The following is a 24,394-nucleotide window of genomic DNA, read 5'->3' as shown; positions in this document are numbered from 1 at the left end:
AGCCAAAGTGAGGATCCATCAACACAATCCAGCTAAATTGCCCTGTACCACTAACCTGCTGTCTTAATTTATAATAGCAAAAAGTTAAATGATCCATATCTTAGATATAACTTATCTGTTTTTGAGCTTTTCATTTTTCTTTTTGTCTCTGTCTCCACACTTCTTTGTTTGAGAATTGTTAATAGTTTAAATTTTGTTCATCACATTAACTTCACTAAGTTCTTTTTTTTTTTTTTTTTAAATTAAAATGACTTTTGTTATAAATCTGTTAATTTTGCGTCAGTGTTATATTGATATGCAGGGTACTGTCAAACTAGACTCCTGGAAATGTTAAAGAAAAACACACACAAAAAACTCATACTAAACAGGATACATAAATGATTTTGAACAGTGTAAAATGAACTCACAGTGAATAAATAAGTGACACCTAAACAATCATCTTTTCCTTGTTGATCAGGATTCCATCAACAACCAAAGTTTACCAAAAAATCTTTTCCGACTGCATTCCTACCACAAGTCCAGGTGCGCTATCTACCTTCAGGATGACAAATTTTCCATGATTACTCACTTCCAGCTTGACAACACCAAGACAAAAAGAAAAAAATACAATGTAAAAGCAATAGTTTGGAATACCAGGTAAAATGTGTGTGTCTGGATAAAATAAGCGCTCAAGATCTGTGTAATTTTAAATAAATGTTTCATGATTAGTAACAAGAGCTGCAGCACTGCAAACTCACCGTGTGCCATTTCCCATCGGTGAGCTTTGCCCCTCCTGCAGTGCTGATAAGAACATCTGAGGGCATTTTTCAGGGACAGAACAAACCAGTCCACTCTGTTTTTTGGTATCTCCATAAAAAATTGCACCTTCCGGATCAAATGTCCGTAGTTGAAAGGATGACTGGATGCTGTGCAAACGGAGTAAGACACAACAATTAACTGAAGTGAGAAAAGCTGAAGGATAATGTGGATGATTTGTCTGATCTAATTGCTCTAAAATTTTACTAACTGCTCAGAAGCAAAAATGTGTTTAAGGCAAAGACAGCAAAGGGAAAAGTCATCATGGTTATAGAGCTTTTGGGTTCTTCTAATTTTTTTTTAAATTAAATTGAAGGAAACCAGGAGCAATTCAGAATCATAACGTATAATGCATGACTTCTGGCATTTCATAATTAAAAAGAAGATATGGGATCTCAGGTTCTCTGGTGGAGTGACTTAGATATGGATTCAAGAAACACACCAGCTCTCCCGTTTAACTGGGTTTATTTCCAGACTTGTGGTCTGTAACAGCAGCAATAAAAGATTCAAGTAAGAATAAATACACTGTACAAATGAGAAATGAAAGTTACTAGGTATAACTAGCATATATACACAGCTGCGGTATTATTAGCATGTAGCTCTACACAACTGTTAATGTTTTTCTCAGTCGCTTTGGTGCATTTCTCTCATCACTATTTACATTTGCACAACAGTTAGTTCAACCTCCACAACATTTAGTCACTTGTGCACATCATAGTAGCAGTTTTTCATTCCTTCCAACAAATTGCAAATGCTTTTGGACATGCATCAATTGCTTTCATACAACTCTGCTGTTTTATAACATTATCATTTGCTAAGGTCATGTCAGTCAAATTAACTAAATTTGTGAATGTTGAATAGTCATTCCATGTAATACTAATAGTCCTCATTATATTGCTCAAGTCATTACATACAAAAATGTTGAACTAGTTGTCAAAATCTGTCAAGCAAATTGTATAAATAATTTTTTTTTTTTTTACCTGAAAATGTCTCCTAAATTGAACAATTTCTCTTAGGTGAACCTCAGCTTTCACTGATGAGAAGGTGTGCGTGAAGCATGAGTTGCAACGAATGATAAGCCACTTCTCTACAATCACTCAGTACTGAATCCCATAAACTCCCATTTCACAAGCATATATGAACTAAGCAGGACATGGTGTGTAGCATTTCTCCAATACTGTGACACAGAAATGGAAGGACACCCTCGTGGAAGAGGGGTGAGGGTGCAGGGAGGAATGGGAAGAGGACAAAACAGGGGAAGAGGAAGAAGAGGCCAAGCACATAGGCAGATTCCTGATTTTATATATATATATATATATATATATATATATATATATATATATATAATATATATATATATATATATGTGTGTGTGTGTGTGTGTGTGTGTGTGTGTGTGTGTGTGTGTGTGTGTGTGTGTGTGTGTGCTAAAAAGCACTTTAGTAAATGCAGAAAGGGTCATAATGACACGCAGATGACAATATAGATGACAGTTAAAATATTACATATATGTTAAAAAATAGTCATTTTAGTATTTTAGTGACTTTTATTGTATCGATGCATATTTGTTTAATTTCATTTATCATTTTAGTTGCAGGTCAAGCTGTTAATTGTAACTTTTGTGTCGACTTGCAAAGACTAATACATTGAAAAAATAACAATATGCCAATACACAATAAATGTAACATTTTTCTCCTCTTTTAAAACCAAATGTAAAAACTAGTTATGTAGCTTGCCAGCTACTTCATAGACTAACATTAACTGTCAAGTATCAAAAATTATGCTCTATATTTATTCTATTAAAAGCTCAAAGGGAAAATGGGAGATAGAAACGAAATGTGATTTTAAGTCCTTTTAAAAAGCAACGCAGGAGAGTTTAAGGCGGAATGTAATATTTTTAAAAGAAGACCAATCAGGCTGCAGCCGGGGTTTATTGGACCCATAGACATCATACACTACTCACAAAAAGTTAGGGATATTTGGCTTTCAGGTGAAATTTATTGAAAATGCAATATGTTCATGCTACAGTGATATAATATCATAAAAGTAAGACATTTAAGTAGAAGGATGCACTATTGATTTCCTCATCTCAAAAAATTCATTCAACACAAAAGGTAACAACAACAACAGTTACACCACAACAAAAAATTTGAACGTCTCAATATCTCGTCATGTGCCCTTGAGCATCAATTACAGCTTGACAACGACGTCTCATGCTGTTCACAAGGCAACTTATTGCCTGCTGAGGCATGGCATCCCACTCTTCTTGAAGGGCAGCCCTCAGGTCATTGAGGTTCTGGGGTGCAGGGTCTCGAGCCTCTACACGACGGCTCAGCTGATCCCACAGGTTTTCAATGGGATTCAGGTCTGGAGAGAGTGCAGGCCATTCCATTTGAGGTACACCAGTCTCCAACAGCCGTTCCCTGATGATGCGGCCTCGATGAGCAGGAGCATTGTCGTCCATGAAGATGAAATTAGGCCTGTGCTGTTCATGTAGGGGCACAATCCCTGGATTAATGATGTTATTCAGGTAGTATGGGCTTGTCACTGTACCATTCACAAAGTGTAGGGCAGTTCTGTACCAAGTGGACACCCCTGCCCACACTGTAACACCGCCACCACCAAAAGCTCGCCTGGTGACAACAGTGGCTGATGCATAGCGCTCTCCCTGACGTCTCCAACATCGTTGCCGGCCATAATTTCTGCTCAGTGTGAATCGACTTTCATCAGAGAACAGCACTGAGGCCCACTGGTTCCTCGTCCAGCATAAATGCTCCCTGGCCCATGCAAGACGTTGATGCCTGTGCCTGGTGGTGTGGTCAGGTACCCGTGCAGGTCGTCTAGCACGCAGACCACGCTGATGGAAACAATTTCGAATGGTCTGACGTGACACTTGGGTGCCTCTCACCTCTCTTAAACGTGCCTGGAGTTGAGTGGCATTCATCATCCGGTTTCTCAGGGCAGTGTTCACAATGTAGCGGTCATCAGCACGGGATGTGGCCAAAGGACGTCCACTTCTAGGCCTTTCTGCGACTCTTCCAGTCTCTCCATATCTCTGTTGCAACCTGCTGATGACACTCTGTGACACTCCAAGCTCAGTGGCCACTTCTGTCTGAGAACGTCCTGTTTGAAGCATCGCAATGGCAAGGGACTGTTGTTCCATTGTTAGGTGTCGTCTTGGTCTCATGATGTCAAAATGTGAACAGCATGATGAGGACAACTGTTTAAACACCAGCTCTAATTGAACCAGGACATTTATTGGTCAATTCAAGGATCACACACCTGCCGTGATTTTTGCCGTTAAGCTCCTTGTTAGAGAACAGCAACTTGTGCAAAATTTATTGAAACATTTAACAGTTGGACATGTGCATTTAAAAGCTTAGAGAAGATCACATTAAGTTCACCTGTACAGGTTTGAATGCATTTTAGGCTTGTTGTGAAATTTCACCCAAAAGCTGAATATCCCTAACTTTTTGTGAATAGTGTATATAAAATGTCTCTGATTGGACCAATTAATTTAAAAAATAAAGGCAATATTCCACACGGACACGGGAGGGCGCTACTGCGCTACAATCTGCAGCTGTCAAACAGACGAAGAAAAGCGAAACACGGACTCTACCTGGTTCACTGTGAGACGGAGTTTTAGTTTCTCTTCGTGTCTGCTGAGCAGTTTGTCAGTGTGCAGACATGTCGGGCAGCAGGCTGATGAGAGCCATCAGAGTCAGTGAGTTTGGAGCTCCGTCAGTCCTGAAGCTTTGCTCAGATGTGCCTGTCCCTCAGCCTGGACGCAGACAGGTGAGACATGCTGGACACACTGCTGGAGGATCACAGGTCAAAGGTCAACACTTCGCCAAAATAAAAACATGGTGATGATGTCTGAAATATGTGCATCAGATATCATCACATGTCCAACATGTTTCTTCATGACGTCCTATCTGAAAGTTTTCTCATGTTTGTCACAAGACCTTTTAGTAGATTTAGGGACAATGCGAAGTTGGTTTCACTTTACGTCTGTAAATCTGATACACAACTTTCACACACTCTTGTCTATGAGATTGTGAAAAATCAGAATTAAAGAAATATATCAAGCTACACTTGTCTTTTAATCTAAAGCAAAGTTGGATAGCAAAAGATACAATGATACATATAGCCAGAGTAAAACTTTATAGGTATACCGGTATTATTCTGTTTTATATAAATAACAGCAACGAAAAAACAATGTGTGTGATGCCTGTACTGTGTAAGGAGGTATTTGCTCTTATTTATGTGGAATAACAATATATTTTATAATGTATAAATACAGAAATGCCCTGATTTTAATAGCAACGTATGTTCCATATTTCATTCTTATTTATTTCTCATTTCAATCCAACAGTCAGTTAATCCAATAAAGAAGAACAGTTCTTTAATTTCTCTTTTGTAATGTAGTTGATATTATATTGGCTTGAAACTGTATTGTTTTCCTCTTGCAGCTGTAAACACAGTCTCTCTGAAATGTACCTGGTTTGTCTTGTGTTGGGAACCATGTTGTCTCTTTTTTTGCAGGTGTTGATTCGTGTCCTCGCCTGTGGAGTGAACCCTGTGGAAACTTACATCCGCTCTGGATCTTATGCCCGGAAACCCACTCTGCCATACACTCCGGGCACTGATGTAGCCGGAGTGGTGGAAACTGTTGGTGAGGAAGTGATTGCAGTAAAGGTAAAATAAGCATATTTCCATAAAATCCATATAATCTATATCTAGATTGACAGTCATCATGCATAACTACTGTAAGGTAAATTGTTAAAGCAATCTCAGGTATACATACTGTGTGTGTTTTCAAGGCAGGCGATCGGGTTTTCACCACGGCCACTGAGTCCGGAGGTTATGCAGAGTACACCGTTGCTGCTGATGACAATGTTCACAAGCTGCCTGATGCTTTAGACTTCCCACAGGGAGCAGCCATAGGCATACCATACTTCACTGCATACAGAGCTCTGGTTCACAAGTAAGACCACATCTCTGGGATCATTACAACATTTACAGAATCACAATTTGCACTTTAGAACTTACTCATATCGACACTGCGTTCATGTATATATTTATTTATATATTTATATGTATCTATTTCTATCTCTCTCTCTCTCTCTCCTATATATGTGTGTATATATATATATATATGTATATATATATGTGTGTGTGTGTGTGTGTGTGTGTATAAAAATAGTACAATTGTACGTGCAGTTTTCTGTTCCAGTGTTTTTCCGTCTTTCTTTTGTACTCAGCAATAGGAGGCATTTATGAATGCTTGTGTGTGCATAGTGACAGTTATAACTGATCCAACCTGGTGTGAGCGAAGTGGACGTAACAAAGTGGCTGGTTAGAGTAAACCTATGGCTGAGTATCATAGAAGAGTGTGCACTGTGCTTCTGTTTCTGGACAAAAAAAAAAGAAAACAGGTCATCATTAAAATAAGGAAGTGGTCAGTTCAACAAAAACGCTTTCTCAGACCAAACTTGCCTTCCCCTGGGTTAAGCCTGCCAGTAATTTATACTGGTCAGAGTTCTGTTATTAACTCAGAAAGTTGATCTTTCTCATGTATGACTGTGGCATTGAACTGGATTCTGTGTGCATGTGCATGTTGCTGTTAATTTATTGATCCCTGCAGAAATCTGTTACCTTTATAACTTTATTCCCTCCTGCATGTCTGTCAGATCTCTGGGCATCAACTATCTTTATTCACATTTTTATGAATTCAAGGAGAAGAATACTCTAGATATGAACAGAATAACTCAAAGGGAAATGCTAAGTGCCTGTCTCACCTAATGACAAATAACTGTCTTATCACAAGGAAGTAACACACCATGATGGAAGCAGAAGACAGTATTAACATTTCTGGTTTACAGTCACCACAACAGCACAGAGTAGGCTGGAGCTGCATTAATGAATTAGTTAATACTGCCCTCTGGTGGGCATCATCCAAACAGCCCATCATCATCTCCTCCCCTTCACAGACAAATCCAAACTCAGTTGGAATGAAAATAATGTTTTATTTATAAGCTTTATGACTATCAGTCTGCTCATTTAGACAGTCACTAATATATTACCTCCGTCTCTAACAGCTGTGAATAAAAGATCATTTTTAAATTGTTTTATGGTTTTGTATAGATAATAATGTTTGCACAACTAAACTACATGCTGAGGCCTCTCATGAAATGTTTTTTAACCTATAAATGTGACTCAAATGTTATTTATTTATGTTTTAATTTACTGTTTTGTGTTTGGAAGAGCTCGGGCCAAAGCTGGAGAGACCGTCCTCATCCATGGTGCCAGTGGGGGGGTGAGACCAGTTTTCAGCCTTTCTGCACCAGTGAAACACAATAAATATCAGTGAATCCAGAGTAGAGAAAGTCAATACTTATGCATATTCCATGGCAGCAACAGACACTTAATTAGAGCTGCTGCCTGCTGTCCCGCTCGAGCCATCATTTCCAAAATGTTTGCCAAAATGTTGCAGCTGGAAATTGGAAATTGGGCTAATCCTAAACCTAACCCTGTCCTGGAAGACAGCTCCTTTATTATTAACCCCAATTGTCCCATCGTGTTGTCATGACAATTAAATACCAGCTTAGCTAGCTTTTGGCTTTACAAATAGAGAACTTTCTAAAAAACATTGATAAGTCATATTTAATCAAATTATTTTGAGAAAAATAGGATAAAATAAATGTTGACTTTAATTGTTTGTTAATCCAGAATTGTTTCAGGCAGAAAAACAGCTGCACATGTGACTACAAATCTCTTTTTTCTGTACTTTCTTCTCCTGCTCTGTCTCTTTCACTTTATGTTTGTAAAAGAAATTGCTCTTAAAAATGCAGGAGGTTAAATCTTAACACTATGCTCCCCGGCTCCATGACAGAAATGGATATTGTTATCATGTCAAATGTTTAGGTGGGTGTTGCAGCATCCCAGTTGTCCCGTGCTCTGGGCCTCCGGGTGTTGGGGACAGCAGGGACACCTGAGGGGATGAAGCTGATTCTCAATAATGGCGCTCACCTGGCTTTTAATCACAGAGAGGACAGCTACACAGACAAAATCATGGTATTCACACACTCGGGACAATAAGCATGAATAACATTTTAACACCTCTGTAATCACAGAAAATGGATTGTGTGCTTTTTTTGTGCCTCAGGAGGCCACAGAGGGCCGAGGTGTCGATGTCATAGTGGAGATGCTGTCAAATGTCAACCTCAGCAAAGACCTGCAGATGTTGGCCTACGGAGGGCGTGTTACCGTCAGTCTGCTGCTGCTCCCCACACAACCTCATCTCCTCTTTTTAATTCAAAGCACTCACAGATTTGTTTCTGCTTTGTCGTCCTTTTGTAGGTTGTTGGTTCCAGAGGCCCGATAGAAATCAATCCCAGAGACACCATGGCCAAAGAGAGCAGCATCATGGGAGTGGCCCTTTTCTTTTCCACACCGGTAACTTGCAGTGATGCCACATCCACTTTGCATATATGATTTTTACATGTCATAAGCTGCAGCTGCATGCATGTAAAACTAAATAAAACCTTCATTCTACAATCCTCATGAACCATCTAACAGCATTACTGACATGAGCCGACTCAGCGTTGCAGCAGAGTGATCACATGGTATCATGACTAGTTAAATGCTACAACATTCATTCATTCATTTTCTGAACCGCTTAATCCAATTCAGGGTCACGGGGAAGCTGGAGCCTATCCCAGCTGGCTTTGGGCGACAGGCAGGGTACACCCTGGACAGCTCGCCAGTCCATCGCAGGGCAAATGCTGCAACAGTGTGTCATTTAGTTTATTTCTTTTTCCTGTTTTTTTCTCAGGAGGAAAAGAAGGAGTGTGCAGCGCTGCTTTATGCAGGCATGGAAGCTGGCTGGCTGCGTCCAGTTGTCGGTTGCCTGTATCCGCTCGACAAGGCCGCCCAGGCCCACCATGACATCATGGAGTCCCCTGGAGCTGCTGGGAAAATGGTTCTGACCATGTGATGATATACCAATAAAATCTGCAGATAACTCCACTAACTCATCATCCACAGCGGTTTTACTAGCAGTTGTCATTTTTCTTTAGATGACACATAGGAAAATTGCCACTATGTACAGTTTTAATTCTTCATATAGAAAGTATTTGTATCAAATGCAAACTGTTGAATTAAATAAATTTTCATAAAGATGTCATATTTGGATTTTTTCTCTGTGGTAATTGTATTGAGAGAAAGAACTTAGCTGTAGGTGTGACATTCAGTGATCATTTCTGAGTCAGACATGGTATCTGTACCTCTCAGGTTACAGTCATCCCTACTGAGCATGCTCAGAAAACAGCCAGGTAACCTAAGCTTGACCCACTCAGACTCAGTACATGCTCCAGCACCACAGCAACCAGTAAACGATGATGGCTTGAGTTTAAAAGAGCTAACAGAGCTAATCCTCACGCTTATGGTGCAGCGTTTGACTGGAGTGTACCATGTCATCAGCAGAGGCAGATCTCTGAGCTTCGTTCAAAAGGTAAGCAGATCTGACATGATGTCTGACAATGATCTCAACATTTTTTTTAATAATTTTGGAGTGCATGTAGATTATTGGATACTAAAACTAATAAGAACTTTAATCAATGGTATAGGACCGGAGCCCCTAACTCTGGTCCTCGAGGCCCACTGCCCTACAGTGGTTGATGATTCTTTTTGCAGGACACCAGCTGATAACGCTGTTTACATGGTAGTTCCTCGTGCTTAAAACTGTCTAGTTACTGCTGCCATGAAGAGGCCAGCCAGATATGTGCTGCAGGTACAGTTCTGGCAATGTGAATAGACTCAGTAAAGCAGTTTACAGGATGAGATGATTAAACAGTCAAAGTGTAAACCCTTCATGTTGTGTTTGACAGAAGCATTTGAACTGTATACTGTATACCACGTCTGTACTAGATGTTGCAGTAGGACACTGGTCAGGCTGAGTGAAAGGGCCTCTAATAAAGTAGTTTAGCTACAGTAATAGGTCATTAGCAGACGTTTTGTAACCAACATCTGACCGGGAAACTTAGGCTTGAGCAAAATTTATATGTGTTGTAATTGAAATTAAGAAAAATATATATTGCAATGTCCCAATAAAACATCAAATAGGATCTGAAAGTGGAATAAGGCCTATGTTGCAAAGCAATAAGTTTTTTTTATTAGTTTGATATCGATGTATATGTTGTTGTAATGGCCCTCAGAAATGTAGAAGTTCATTCACATAGCCCAGCCATGACACAATATGTCTGTATGTGGGTAGCACCACCTGGGATGAATAATGCTCTGAGTTAAGTTTGTCACTGAATTTTTTATCCAGTTACCTTTTCTTGACATGGCTGAAAGAGTATCCTAATCAAACAGCAACCTGGGTCCTGACCTTCTGTGGGCAGATCAAGGACTCTAAGCTAACCTGTTAGCAAGCCCCGACATTAACAGTGTGATTGGTCCATTGATGTCTCTGCCATGCCTGGACCAGCTGAACAGTTTGAAGAGTAACTAGTAGCCAGCACTGTGTGACGTTAACTAGTCAGAAGGTTAGACATGAAATGTCGAGTTGGTGGTGCTGTAACTGTTGTGTATCTTCTCAATACTGCAGCAAATGTGTTTGTTTTTTGTTTTTTTTTTCTTATATTTAGTTGTAAAGAGGGGTGATTTGTGTGAGCTTTGCACGTTCTACATGTGTTATACATGGGCTTTCTTCTTTTAGGTACTCCGTCCAAATACATGCATGTTCCCCAGGAGGGAGCATGAATGGTTGTTTGTCTCTCCGTGTTGGCCCTGCAGTGGACTGGCGACCTGTCCGGGGTGTGACCTGCCTCTTGTCCTCTCAGCTTCCCTGCAGTCCTGAATTAGCCTCAGCAGTATAGAAAATAGATGGATATTTGTCACAAACTGTCTTGTATCCTCTACCATCTGTGGAAACTTTGACAGATTTTTCATCCTCTTTTTTATTTTTCTATGTGAAGCTTAGACATGCAGACCAAAAACAGTTCTGCTGTTCACATATTATTTAATAATCACATTCATATCTAATTGGAAATGTGTCAATGATCAGTGGAGTGTCAGTGATAAGGGCTGTATTTGCTTTCGTCGTGTTAAACCTTAATTCCAACAGTCCCTCACTTTGCTTTTGATTGCTCTCTGGGAAAAAGACTTCCCAACCTGAGAAAAAGAGAATTCCTTGTTGAAAGGTAATGTATTCTTAATCATTTGACATTTATATAAATGCTCATACACAAAGTAAGAAGATATACCAACCCATTTCAAAGATGAACAACACAGGTTTATTACAAAGTTGGGAAAAACCAACTGCAGAATGATAAAGTGAAAAAAAATTGATAGTATCACCCACGACAGCAAAGGGACAAACAAGCTCATTCTTTGCAAAGGTTGATATTTAATGTCCACATTCTTCAAAAAAAAAAAAAAAAAAGAAAGACTTATTTCATTAGCAATGACTTCAACATTGAGCATTTTTTTTCATTCAGTTCTTAAATATCACTCAATATTACAAATTTAAGGGATGCAGTCTGTGTTCAGATACTAGAATAAATACTTTTATTTTTAGATAAATAAAAGGTTGCCAGGATGTAACAATATCACACTTTGTAATGTAGTTATTCCCTTGCGGCCATTCTGATGATCTGCTCTTGTTCATGGATATTAAAAACTCAATTTGATTTCTCAGAAATGACGGCTTTCTAAAGGAAAGTCCATTAGTAAAAGAGCTTTAGTGGAAACACGATAGGCCTTATTCTGCTACAATGTCTGGCTGTCATCCATCAGTCAGCATCCTCGAGGGGCGTTCCCTAACGACACCACACACAAACACACACATCGGTGTATTGCTAGACCTTTTTGCAACTCGGAATAACCTTGATGTTAGAAAATGTCCAAACTTTGTCCCAATTACATGTTTGTTTGTTTATTTTTACAACTATCTAACTGGTTTTCAGCAAAAAAATTCATCATCACAATCAACAGACTTAATTTTATGACAATAAGAAGCTTTTTGATAAATATGTAGTCAGGATGAATTGGTAATAGTGATGATATTGTATCAACTGAGGGTGCCACACTTCAAACACACCACTCAGCCTCCGCTCAAACAAATGTATGTGTGCCTGTTTTATGTGGGCTTTTATTTAAAAAAAAAACCTTTTTGTGTCCTGTTCTGTACTATGAATGACTGATCACTACATAGAGCTGTGCACAAAGATCATTTTAGTGACTATCAATGCTTTTTCATCCCAAATAGATGATAATGTTGATGCTGGGGAAGCTGTATCGGGTTCCAACCCCATTGAAGAGATGCTACCTCATCATCATGTTGCCTCCACTGTAACACAACATGACCAGTAAGTACAGTAGGCAGATAAATCATAACAAACAGAAGGAATAATTACAGACATTTTAAATATCAATCAAATTAACCCTTGATTGCTTCTGGTAATAGTACAACGGATTTCCCCTGAGCCAGCATGATGCAGAGAGCAATGTTTCTGAATTTCTCTCCAGGCGTTTTACTGATGCTGCTGCTGCCAGTTGTCAGAGCCCAGCGTGTGTCTCCTGCACCACCATGTCCTGCTTCCTGTGTGGTTTGTTCTGAGGATGCTGTCATCTGTCAGAGACTGACACACATCATAGGTATTTCTGTCATCTCAGTGGTTAAAGCTGCGGTTTAGATTAGACTGTGTGGTGGCTGACCTGCGCTAATAACACCACTTTTATTGTAAATGAACCTCAAGATGGTTTGCAAACTTCTATCAGCAAGGTGAAATCAGTAAAGTAACTAAGTAATCCTCTGGTGTTGACTAATGCAAAAAGTGAATACTATGCGACCGATGAGAGTAAAGTGTGTGTTTTTGTACTTGTGTGAGCAGCTGCTCCAGATTCAACTCAGGCTTTGCTTTTAACCGAAGGCTCCATCTCTTCAGTCCAGCCTGCCTCGCTGTCAGACCTCAACAACATTACCGTCATAGGTCAGAACCAACGTGAATCTGAATGTGTGTCATGTTGGTCAGAAAGTTACTTAATGATGTTGAATGTGTTCAGGTCTGAGTCATAACCACATCTCAGAGCTCGGTAAAGAAGCCTTCAGAAACCTGCCTTTCCTCCACACCTTGTTGCTGGACCACAACCTCCTGACCAGCCAGGCTCTTCAAGGTGGAACTCTGATTAATTTAACCCAGCTGCAGGTTCTTGCTTTGGGCCATAACCTCATCAGCATGGTAGGTAACTCTGCAGGGGAAGATTTTGTGGCAATTTCTTTTTTCATCTATTCATTTACAGAAGAGTCGCAGTTATCAAGGGTGTCAAACTCCAGTCCTAGAGGGCTGGTATCCAGCAGGTTTTTGTTTTTCAGCTGCATCAACACACCTGATTAAAATCAAATAGATCCATCAGCTTCTTGTCAACCTGTTCATTCATTTCAGTCATTTGTATCGGAGCATGGAGACAACGAAAACCTGCAGGACACTGGTCCTCGAGGACTGGAGTTTGACACCTCTGTAATAAATGAAGACTGCTCAGCTGATGCTCTATTTAAAAAAATTGATTAATAAAAAGAAAGAAAGGAGCTATAGAATAAATCATGTCCTGAATGTTATGGCTTTAAAAGTACTTGTTTGTACTAAAGAAAAAAGACAGATGCATTCTGGGTGTTGTGCAGATCCAGGCTGGCTGGTTTAAAGGCACAACGGCTCTGCTCAGTCTGAAGCTGGAAGGAAATCTGCTCACCAGTTTGGACTCTGGTTCATTACCTCCGAAGGACTTCAGTAAACTGGAGAATCTGGATCTGTCAGATAATCTGATTGCAAATCTGGACAGAAACAGGTTGGGATCTGTTTTACAGTTTGAATGAATGATCTTGTCTTTTAAAGAGAAAAAATAACGAAAGAAATGAACAATTTGGTAAAATAATGTTCTCTTGTGGTCTTAGTTTTGATGGGCTGGTGAGTCTGAAGACTTTGGATCTCTCCAGAAACCGCCTGACTTCTGCTCCTGCCGAGGCCTTTTCCTACCTCAGCTGGCTGACAAACCTCAACCTGGACCTCAACTCTTGGAACTGCTCCTGCGAGCTGCTGGAGTTGGCTGTCGTCCTGTCCACCTTCATTCAACAGCCTGATAAAGTAAAGATGTTCCTTGAAAGTTTTGCAAAATAGCATCACAACCTCCCTTGTTTCATTACCTGCTACATTATAGTAACACAACATAACACAGAATAAACAAACATATTCTACCAGCGTCAGACAAAGCAAGTAAAATGAAGATGAGGGTAAAATTGGTTTTGCATATAAGACAAAGAGCCAAAATGGTGAATCAGGTAAATCCATAAAAACTTAGTTTACTCGAGCCTAAACTCTTTCCTCCATGCTGGTTTCAGACGCTGTATAATGGCCGTAGGATGGTATGTGTGAGTGCCGACAACCCAGCTGTAACCACAGTACTGGAACTGACCGAGGCCAACTGTGTCCCGTCCAACCAGAACATCACAGTGCAGATAGAGACAAGAAGCAGTGTGACGCCTCAGCTCTACGCTCGAGATTTGGCCATCACTGCTGTCATCTGCTTCATTGGTGAGAATTAGAAACATTTTTAAAGTGTTTTATTATTCTAAAGAGTCATTTTGGAACTTTTGCAGAATTTCTCAGCGATGTGGCCCCTAACGACAGCTAATCATCTTGTATCCGACATGTACTTCCTCTTCTCTTAAGACAGGAAAAGTTTGTCCTATGTTGACTCTGGTCTGATAATTTGCTTTGTTTCGCATGCCTCTCTTCCTCAGATGATGTTGTCTTATGATTCTTTTAGAGATGTATGATATTATCGGTCATCAGCCGATATCAGCATTAAAATGCAATATCGGAAATTATCAGTATCAGTTTTTACTTTTCTGATTATACAACTTTTACACAATATGCACATGTTATATCAAACGCTTCAGCTACGTCTCTTCTAATTTAAACCAACAAAATTTAAAAGATTTAATGTATAGTATCAGATAATTTTGTTTGTTTGGCACAACTTGTTTAAAAAAAATCAGTTTTGGCTGATATTGGTATTGGAAATTGAGAATTGGAAAAAATTGATTTATTGGATATCGGTAAAAGAGAAAAAGCCAGTATTGAACATTCCTTGTATCTTTGATGAATCTGTGCATGTGACAACATGTGGGACACCAGAAGAAAACAGTTGTGAAGTGCAGTTTCTCATCTTCAGGGGAACAACAGCTCCAGAAATGTGCATAATTACTGTCAATATGAGTCAGAAACACTCTGTTTTTAAGGTCCAAAAGTCATATAGTGCTAAATTTACTGGTGTTACATTTGTGGGATGAGCAGCAGAGTTGTGTGTGTGTGTGTGTTGCACCCATTAAAAAAACTCACCAAATCTCCTGTGTCAACAGCTTGTTCTCCTGTTGACTCTAGTTTGGTGTCATTTATCTGGTTAGATAATTTAAGTATTAAGAGACATATTGTCAGTTTAAAATAAATAATTCAATAAATCAACAGGCTTTCAAAAAGTACTTATTAAGATTTATTAAGATACACTGTCACAACAAATGAATCCACTGGGTTTGGTGGATTTTTCATATTCAGTTTGGTATCATTTTACACACAAACTGTTTAATAGTAAATGAAAGTAATGGATCACCATTTAATAATACTGTGATTAGGTCTGAGCTTAATAATGTGATAGTTAGCACTGTTTCCTCACAGCAAAACGGTTTTAGTGTGTGGAGTTTGCATGTTTTCCCTTTGCATGCATGTAAGTGTATTTTCCCCTGTAATTTACTCCTGTCTTAAAACTCACAACTGAAAGACCATCGAATTAAACGCATACTTGATGCAAAACGAGCTACATTAATTTTAGTCACAAATGTATGGAGCTGCTACTTTTTTTAAATGTAGAATAAGATATAGAAAAGTAATATGACTGGAACGCTTCAGAAAATAGCTAAGAAGGTTATTGTGTAGCTCACTGTATTATAATCACAGTACATTATACCATTTTAATGGTTTTGAAGAAAACGTTAAATATTTATCACGTAATTTATCTAAATTTCTCTCATATATAGTCATATTTGTGTTATAACAAAAAGCAAAAGGACACAGTATAATTGTTAAAAGTCACTAGTTTATAAAATTTGAGTGTATTGTTAATAATAAAACACCAGTATCAGCAGGCTGGAAGGAGAGTCTCTAACTTGTAACAGATATGAACATACCATTGAAACAACCTGAACTGTGCTAACTAAGCTAATTAATTCAGACAAAGAAAAATTAAACAAGTGAACTGCAAACAAGGTCATAAACGTCAAGTTTTTTCTTGTTGTGGTAACTATGTGTAGTTTGAACCGGAAATTAGCATTTTCGTTTGCAGCCTTAAATCCATCATAACATTCATTAAAATGTACATTTTGTTTGTCTGTTTGGTTAAAAACTTCTGCATAAACACTTTATTGTTGTTAATAATTAATATGATAACAAATTGTTCCAATTTTAGCGAAAAAATAGTCCCTGGTTACCCCAAAGAAAACTCTGGAATAGTTAAAAGTAATATAATGAATTTCTAAATCCATTCATTTCTGTTTTGCTGTGTTTCAGGTGGTGCTGGTTTGACCCTGTTAGCAGTTCTGATCTATTATCAAGTATCTCAAAGGAAGAGGCGGAAAGAAAGACTAAAAGTAGAAGAAGAGAGAAGCGGCACTGGGATTAACCACATAAATCACTCTGATGTTAGGAACAGGAAGAGGGATTTTGCTTTGCAAGCTAACGGTAGCCGTCCTTGGAACACAGAAACCATGCTGTCGGGTGTGAAGACAGACGGATATGGTGCCCAGATTTGGTCCAGAACTGAGAAGAACGGTGGTTTTTTACAATGCCCTCACTGTAACGCTGATGGACAAAACCCAGTGAGAAGGGACAACTGGATGAATGGAGGAACAACGGCAGAGGATGGTCTAGAGAGGAAGGTGATGATGATGATGGAAGAGGAGAGGGGGCGGGCAGGTTTTCAGCAAAGAACCTTAAGCAGGGATGTCCCCAATAAGATTAACTCTCATAGCAATACAAACTTGTCTTCTCACTTGCCAAGAGAAATTTCCAGTCAGTGGATGGAAACTTTGCCGGTCTACAAAAGTATCAGAGACACAGACAACCACAGGGCTGACATGGAGACCAAGATCAGAGGTCACAACACTTTACACTGTGAGAGCTGCCACAGGACCTACAGACCACCAGAGCAGAGTTTGAGACAAGGTGGGGTTCACTCAAATCCTGCAAACTCCCCTCTGTTTGATGGCTTCCCCTTTCAGCCTGAGCTCACTGACAGAAGAAGGAATGGTCATCATCAGTTTAGCAAGATGAAGAGCATGGAGGTGAAAAGAAAATCGAGAAATGTTACGTTTGATCCAAACATTTCAGCGACCAGTCAGGGTAAGAACAAGCTGGAGGAGGACACGAAGAAAGGGAGAGAACAGGCAAACAAAGTCCAGTCCGGCCGCTTACTGAAGGTTAAACTGAACCTGAATCCGTTAAAAAAGAGCAAAGTTCATCCGAGAAAAAAAGCTGAGCAGGGCCACGCGGAGAGAGGCAGCTCCAGGAAGAGGAAAAAGAAAAGAAAGCATGGGGAAGAAAGGGAAGAGGTGGAAGGGAAAGGAAAATCCGGCAAGAGGAAATCCTCTAAGACTGGCAGGTCTTTGAAGGATGGAGAGAAAAGAAGAGAGGGAAAAGAAAGAGGAGACGGAGGACAGAAAAGCAAAACCTCTGATAAAGATAAACAAACTCCTGAGTTAGAACAGCAGGAAGGTACTGGAGGTGACCAGGGTGAAAACTCACCAGAAAGCTCCCAACCTGCAGAAAGCACTACTCCTGCATGCCAGCCAGCCTCTGCACAAGCAGCAGAAACGCAGGGTCTTCAGCTTCAGGGAGCTGGACTGGCACCAGGCAGTGCTCCCCTTTCCTACCAGCATCCCTTCTCCTTCACTTCCACTGACAGGAATCGAACTGCCAGCCTCTCCCTTCTTGCGTCGGCCGGCTCGCAGTTAACAAGCAGCAACCTTTCTCTGCAAGCTGGGAATGCTTTGCTCAACACCCCAGCTGTAGGATCTAATTTGCTGTTCCCTGGAGGTCCCACTAATCCCATTAACTCTGGCGTAGCATACAGTGGGCCCAACGTGATTCCAAGAGCAACCACGGCCAGCCTCAGCGGACAAACGCCAGGAGGGATCATGCCTTCAGTTTCCTCTCTTCTAGGTAATACTGCACACACCAACCCTCTGATACAAACAGCTCCTTTTCACACCTCCCAAGCTGAAGGACTTCCCTTGAATTTAGCACACCCAGCTGTCCAATCAGCACCCGTCCAGCCTTTGTCTAAGAGTCAGCTGAATACTGATAGCGTTCCTCCAGTTGCGGCACCAAAACCGGATCCATCACATGGTCAAGACATTAAAACTATAGGACAGCTCCAGCTGCCTGCTGAATCCCAAGCACCCAATGAGAGTCTATCTGACCCAGGTCAGGGTGAAACATTCGGGGTTACTCTTCAGACTGTTGAACCTGCGACCATCATAGAAAATATTTCCAATAATAACAGCCAGACGGAGACTGGGCGGGTCAATATGCCAGTTGGGGACGTGACTTTAAGTGAAGGATCTGCAGCAGGGAGGTCAGGAGAGGTCAAGCAGGCAGCAGATGTGACTGCAGCAGGTGTTTCAGCACCCAGTGTCTCCACAGCAGGAGCTGCTCTGCTGCAGCAGGAGTACCTGTCCGAGGAAGGAGGCTCCTCCCCAAGGAGGAAACTGAGGCTTGTGCTTCCTGAAAAAACATCCAGCCGCCCGCCCACCGCACTGGAGAGAAAAATACGCTAGGCCGCTTCATATTTAAAGTGTCCTTTTTTTTTTTTTTTTTTTTTTTTTTTTTTTTACAGACTTTTGGTCCAGATTCAGAACGTTGTGCAGCTCAGACTGATGAACATTTTTCTACATATTTAATGTGAAGTCAGGTATTTCCACTAAATGTTATGAGTTTTCAGAGTGTGTAAAGATGTTTTATGTTGTTTTGCTTTTATAAGCTGTAAGAAGAGGAAAAATCCTGAATGTCATTTTTGATTTATAAAAGTTAAAAAAAAAAAAAAAAAACTATGTTAAACAGCAGTGAATTCTCCGGCAGCGGCGGCTTTAACCTCAGTGCAGATGGTAACCAGTTCCTGGGTTTTCAGTGTGTCGCTGCTGGATTAAGTTTCCAGTTTTGGCACCAGGACATCTGTTTGTTGTGTGTTAGGTTTCAGTTGTCACACTGCTGCTCTGTAAGTGCTGCCCTCAGATGGTTAGGTTTACACTCACCAAGCCTTTTATATTGTCATATTAACTGTTTTTCACTCCTGGAACTGGACGAGGTCAAGGCGAAAAGATGTCTCACCAGTGTGTTAGTCATACTGACTCTGAGTTGAGATGGCAAAGCTCAGGGAAGATGTGAAGTATTTATATGTATAAGCGGGAAAAGATAGAGGGCAGTGTGTTACAGCAGTGTGAAATGACACCAAATAAACCAGGAAGGTAATAATGTGGAAAATGACTTGGTGTGTTGTAACTCAGCTATCTCTGACGCCAGGCTGCAGGATGCTTTTGCCTCTGCAGTGCGTGCAAAATGTGTAAGAATGACTTGTTATTCAAGTTCTGATTCATGGGACCAGGATGCAAAATTTTATTCTTCATTTCTTCGAGTTCAAATATTTTTTAATAATATTTTAAGATAATTCTTTTCCTGCCTGGACAGAAATATCCAAAAATAGCCTAAAAACAAAGTAGCACCATGGCCATAACAACAACCCACATTATGCCCCAAGAATGAATGTTTAATATGATAGTTGCATCAAGTAAATATGTTTTGTGCAGAAAACCTATTTACACAACAAGGATGTTATTTGCAGTAAAGTTGTGCTGCATTTTACCTTCATGAAAGTACAAACAGTAAATTAGTCTACATTATAAATGGCATAATATAGAAATAGAGGTCATAAAAGTACACACAATCTTTACTTAAGTAAAGTAGATTTACATAAAGCATATCCTCATGTGCATTGGGTGTAAGTGCTCCTGCAGAAGCTGGTGATTAAAAAAGGAGGTTCCTGTAAAGTAAAAGACCGGTTTGAACCAGCAGGACTGAAGGCTCTGTCACATGCAAGAGAAACTAGAAAAACTGAACCGGTCTGGAGAGAAAAGCTCAGTGGGCAACAAGGGAAAGTGAAACCATTACAGGTCTATTCACTGCTGCTGCTAAGAAGAATGAGGGTGATGAAGAGAAACCTAGATCCTGAGAGCTTCACTAACATTCAGCATGAGACAGAAAACCTGCTGAGCAGAGCAGACAGCTGAGAATCAGAACCAAGTAGTGGCTGCAGACTGGTGAACCGGACGTCAGTGATGGTAATGATGAAGATGTAGGCGGTGATGAAGTAAAACACCCCAATTATCAGCAAGTATCTTTGCTATTCTGGATCTGAGACTTCATATAGGTGCAATGATCAGAATGAGAACCGCATACATGAGTAAGGCTTAATACTGATGTAACACTTTTAATAAGTCTTACTACTTTTAGTAAATCACTCGACATTTATTTATCTACATTTATGACTCTACAGTAGCTCTAGTTTTATCTATGACATATTCTGAGCTGAAAAGCTTTGTCACAGTTTGGGAAAGTGTGGGAACTCATCTGCAGGACAGAGGCAGGAAGCAGACCAAATAAAAATAAAACAGGACAGAACAACCGAAGGGAACTATGGAGACATTAACACAATGAACCAGCACTGAGAATACAAACCAAAACGTATAAATACACAGGGGGAGTAATAAGGAACAGGAGAACTGAATCTTGAAAACCAGGTGAGTTAATTAACAGGAAGCAAAATGGGAGAGAAAACACAAGGGAACAAAACTACAAAATAAAGCAGGAAACCAGGAACTGAAGGGACAACATGAAACATCACACCTTCTGTGCTGCATCTCTTAACTCTAAAAAGCTGCCGGGATTAATCCAAATCTTTCTATCAACTTTAATATTTACTGATACTTATTTTAATCCATGTCTTATTGATTATTTCTTCATTAATGGTAAAAATGTATTGTAGGATTTCACCATTTACCTTGATGGTAACTTGATAGTTCACTGGACAAAACATACTTTCATATCCAGTCTGATATCATTTTACATGTGAACTATTTAATAGTAAGTGAAAGTAATGAATCACCATTTAATAATATTAGTCTTAGTTTATGTTGGGGTGATTAGTACCATTTACCTCATTGCAAAAATGTTTTTTGTGTGGAGTTTGCATGTTTTCCCTTTTAATGCATGTTTGGTTAATAAGTAACTCTTAATTTTCCCTAATATTAAGTGTGAGTAGTTGTTTGTTTCTGCTGGTAGTTGCTACGATAGTCTAGATAAATCGAAATAAATTAATAAAATGTGTGTAAGATAATAAGAACAGTAAAGTTACAACACTGGATCAATACAAAGAAGAATACAATTTTCACCAAAGCTTAACGTGTATAGTTTAAAGGCTCCAAGCAACATGTTTAGTAACATCAGTTAAAGTCCTATTTGACAAATATATACACTAGAGGAGGCATATGGGGGAGGATTAAGGCAGGGAAACAATAAAAGTCAATGAGAATGAAATAATGACGTTGCAGTTCTGCACCGTGGTCAATAGGGGGCAGTGTGTATCCACAGACATGCGCAGCTTGATTATTTCAGTGGTTGATATTTTGATTTATGATGGGGATGGAAGTAAAATGACATTTAGGATACAAAATATAATTACAGCTCAGAAATAATAATAAAAAAAAAACTAATCTGCTTCATGTATTTAGAGGGCCGTGTGATCATGAATTAAATTATTTTTGTATTAACAAAAGATTCAACTAATACTGACACAAAATAAATCACCCTCAAATATAAAAATGATACATGTATGCAGCATATACATGAATAAAGTCCACACACCTGTTTAGGGAAGGGTGGTTTAATCCCAACAGACTTAACTAATGTCAGTTTGCAGCGAGATGTTAAATATGTCTGAATTGTACAAGCCTGCAGTTACTGGACTTTCCCACCTTGCACTGCCAACACGTCAACGTGTAACTGATGGTGAGCATCTGTGTGAAATGTAAGCGGTGAATGAAAGAGAAGAAATGTCTGGTAGGTTCTGTTTTCATTATGGCTCCGACTCGCCCCCACACCCAGCAGAAGCTTGTTTCTTCTGAATAATTGGATATTGTATAGAAATGATTTGTTAGTTTCCACTCGGCTCTGGCAAAGTCTCCTATTACCCTACGTAGAAGCTCAGATATAGCCTGATTAATTATGAATCATTTCACCTGTTAGTGTTCATCACAACAATGACCGATAATCATGATGGGAATGAATGTGTAGAAGCTCCTGTTGATAATATCATCGTTTTAGTTAACAGGAAATGCAGAAGATACCTGAAACCCTTCTTAAAGCAAACATTTATGGGGTTTTTCATAGCTTGCCAATGTTAAAAAAAAAAAAAAAAAAGTAGTAATAATACCTTGGCAAATTTCTTTTCACTGTACAATGAATTTAAAGCACAGCATTTGTTGTAATAAGGTGCGTTTCTGACCACCAGATGAATTTAAGTCTGTTTTGGTTGTTTTAGCCTTTTCAGGTAGTCAGTTTAACTACTTCCTCTGTGCTTCATTCATCATTTAACAGAAGCAGAGCTGCTGGTGTCAACAATTATACTTCTAGCTATGATGTAAAAAAAAGACCATACACCGTAGAAAAGATGCAAGCTCAAAAGGCATTTCAAATGTTTTTGCAGCACTTAAAATCAAAATGTTTTTAACCTTCACATGTTCAGCTTTGCAGCAAAACATCATTACGCTGATAAATTTTCACTCTATTAGTTGTTTGAGCTAACGGGTTAAAAATACATATTTTCAGACTTCAAAGGCATTTGTTTTTTAATCACAATGCAACCTGCATAAAAGTGAACGTTATCATTAAGGCAGGTGTGCTGTGGCATGCAGGAGTTGTAAAGTTTTAGTGCACATTGAATATTCAGAAATAAACACGAAAGGCAGGTTTTGGAGTAACGACTGCACATTACTGCAGCACTGACTTTATTCTCAAACACATTATTAGAATCTAAAAATAAGAAAATCTTCATGGTCGTTGTGGCCCAGAGTCCTTTCATCCGCCAAAAAACCCCACATTAATACAAAGAGATACAGAGCGGGAGAGAGAGAGCGGGAGAGAGAGAGAGAGAGAGAGAGAGAGAGAGAGAGAGAGAGAGAGAGAGAGAGGGATAGAGAGAGAGGGGTGTCTCTCAGCATTATTAACACTAAAACAAACCTCAATTTGATTTAAAAAAACAAAACAAAAAAACATTAAACACAACCAAACCAGCAACAGTTATAGTTTCTTAAATAGCCTCTGAGCACAGACAGAGGCAGAGTTGACAAACGAGATCATGCAACCCAATCACCCACTCAGCTTTCTCATTAACACTTCACACACACTCACACACAGTTTAGATCCAAATCAAAATTACCAGCAGACATATGCCAGGAGGAGGAGCTGGCATCAAACAAAGGAGGGTTTTTTTTGTTTTTTTTTTTGCATTTTTTTCTCTTTTTCCCAACAAAAAAAAACAACAAAAAAAAAGTTTGACATTTCATTAATTCCAAGGGGCTAAAATACATCAGATTTCTTCAGAAGAACAATGAAAGTTCTTTAATCTTTAGCGCCTGGTTAAACCAGGCAACAGGCTCGGGTGATGTTCCACATCCTTCTCTTATTTGTCTTTAGCTGAATAAAGCAGCGCTGATGCAGTCATTATCGCTGCGCTCAACACTCATAACCATCACAAGTTCCTGCCTCCGTGTGGGACTTCAGCCCATATGGCATCAGATCATCATGGAACTGAAAACTCAGGGGGGGTTACACATTTTAATTTGTATTTGGTTAATTATCATCTTAATGCTGTGCTCCTCTGGCTTTGGCTGTAGAAGGACACACCAGCTATGATGTAGAAAAACAAAATCATTCAACAACTTAAACAATTACTTTACAGCAATTTACACATGCTTCAGATGGTAAACACCATCCTTACAAAATGAGAAACTAGAGAGGAAAAATGATGAGACCAGACAGAAAATTTGACAGTTGTTGGAATATATACACCTATCAGCGCAGTTCACGGCACAGGACCTGCCCACATGTCCTCATTGGTATACGCACGTTCTTTTCTTGCAGCAAGTGACTAGCAGAAAAGATACAACCAATAACACGTTTACATCTTTTTTAAACCTTGTTCTACCTTAAAGAGATAATAGTAATAACCGGAAATTCACCCACTAATTTTCTTTCCCTTTTTTTTTTTCTTTTAAGTGCCAAACTCAAGTTTAGTTCACATTTTATCTGCAAGTCCACTGTGAGTCCATTTATTATTGAACCAGACGGGCCGGGGCTGATGGACACATGAGGCTGGAGGTTCATGTTGTGGCAGTAGCAGAGTTGATGTTTGGTAACATTTTGTCCTGAGA

The 24,394-nt window shown here is 39.5% G+C and overlaps 2 protein-coding genes across 2 annotated transcripts; both read left to right on the top strand.

Moving 5' to 3' along the window:
• Positions 1 to 4,402: 4,402 nt before the first annotated feature.
• Positions 4,403 to 8,903, top strand: cryz (crystallin, zeta (quinone reductase)). The gene is made up of 8 exons (XM_079243693.1): positions 4,403 to 4,590; positions 5,341 to 5,493; positions 5,619 to 5,782; positions 7,063 to 7,114; positions 7,723 to 7,872; positions 7,964 to 8,065; positions 8,158 to 8,253; positions 8,633 to 8,903. The coding sequence occupies exons 1-8, from the start codon at positions 4,483 to 4,485 to the stop codon at positions 8,792 to 8,794; spliced, it is 987 nt and encodes a 328-aa protein (XP_079099819.1). The 5' UTR covers positions 4,403 to 4,482; the 3' UTR covers positions 8,795 to 8,903.
• Positions 8,904 to 10,866: 1,963 nt separating this feature from the next.
• lrrc53 (leucine rich repeat containing 53) lies at positions 10,867 to 18,688 on the top strand (the record flags this gene model as incomplete). Its single annotated transcript, XM_079243835.1, has 9 exons — positions 10,867 to 11,003; positions 12,071 to 12,170; positions 12,331 to 12,459; positions 12,696 to 12,794; positions 12,868 to 13,043; positions 13,484 to 13,647; positions 13,754 to 13,943; positions 14,198 to 14,390; positions 16,422 to 18,688. The coding sequence occupies exons 2-9, from the start codon at positions 12,164 to 12,166 to the stop codon at positions 18,686 to 18,688; spliced, it is 3,225 nt and encodes a 1,074-aa protein (XP_079099961.1). The 5' UTR covers positions 10,867 to 11,003; positions 12,071 to 12,163.
• Between the last annotated feature and the right edge of the window lie 5,706 nt (positions 18,689 to 24,394).

Source organism: Telmatherina bonti, assembly GCF_933228915.1.
Source record: "Telmatherina bonti genome assembly, chromosome: 7".
Classification (NCBI taxonomy): Eukaryota; Metazoa; Chordata; class Actinopteri; order Atheriniformes; family Telmatherinidae; genus Telmatherina; species Telmatherina bonti.
This window is presented reverse-complemented; position numbering and strand designations above follow the sequence as displayed.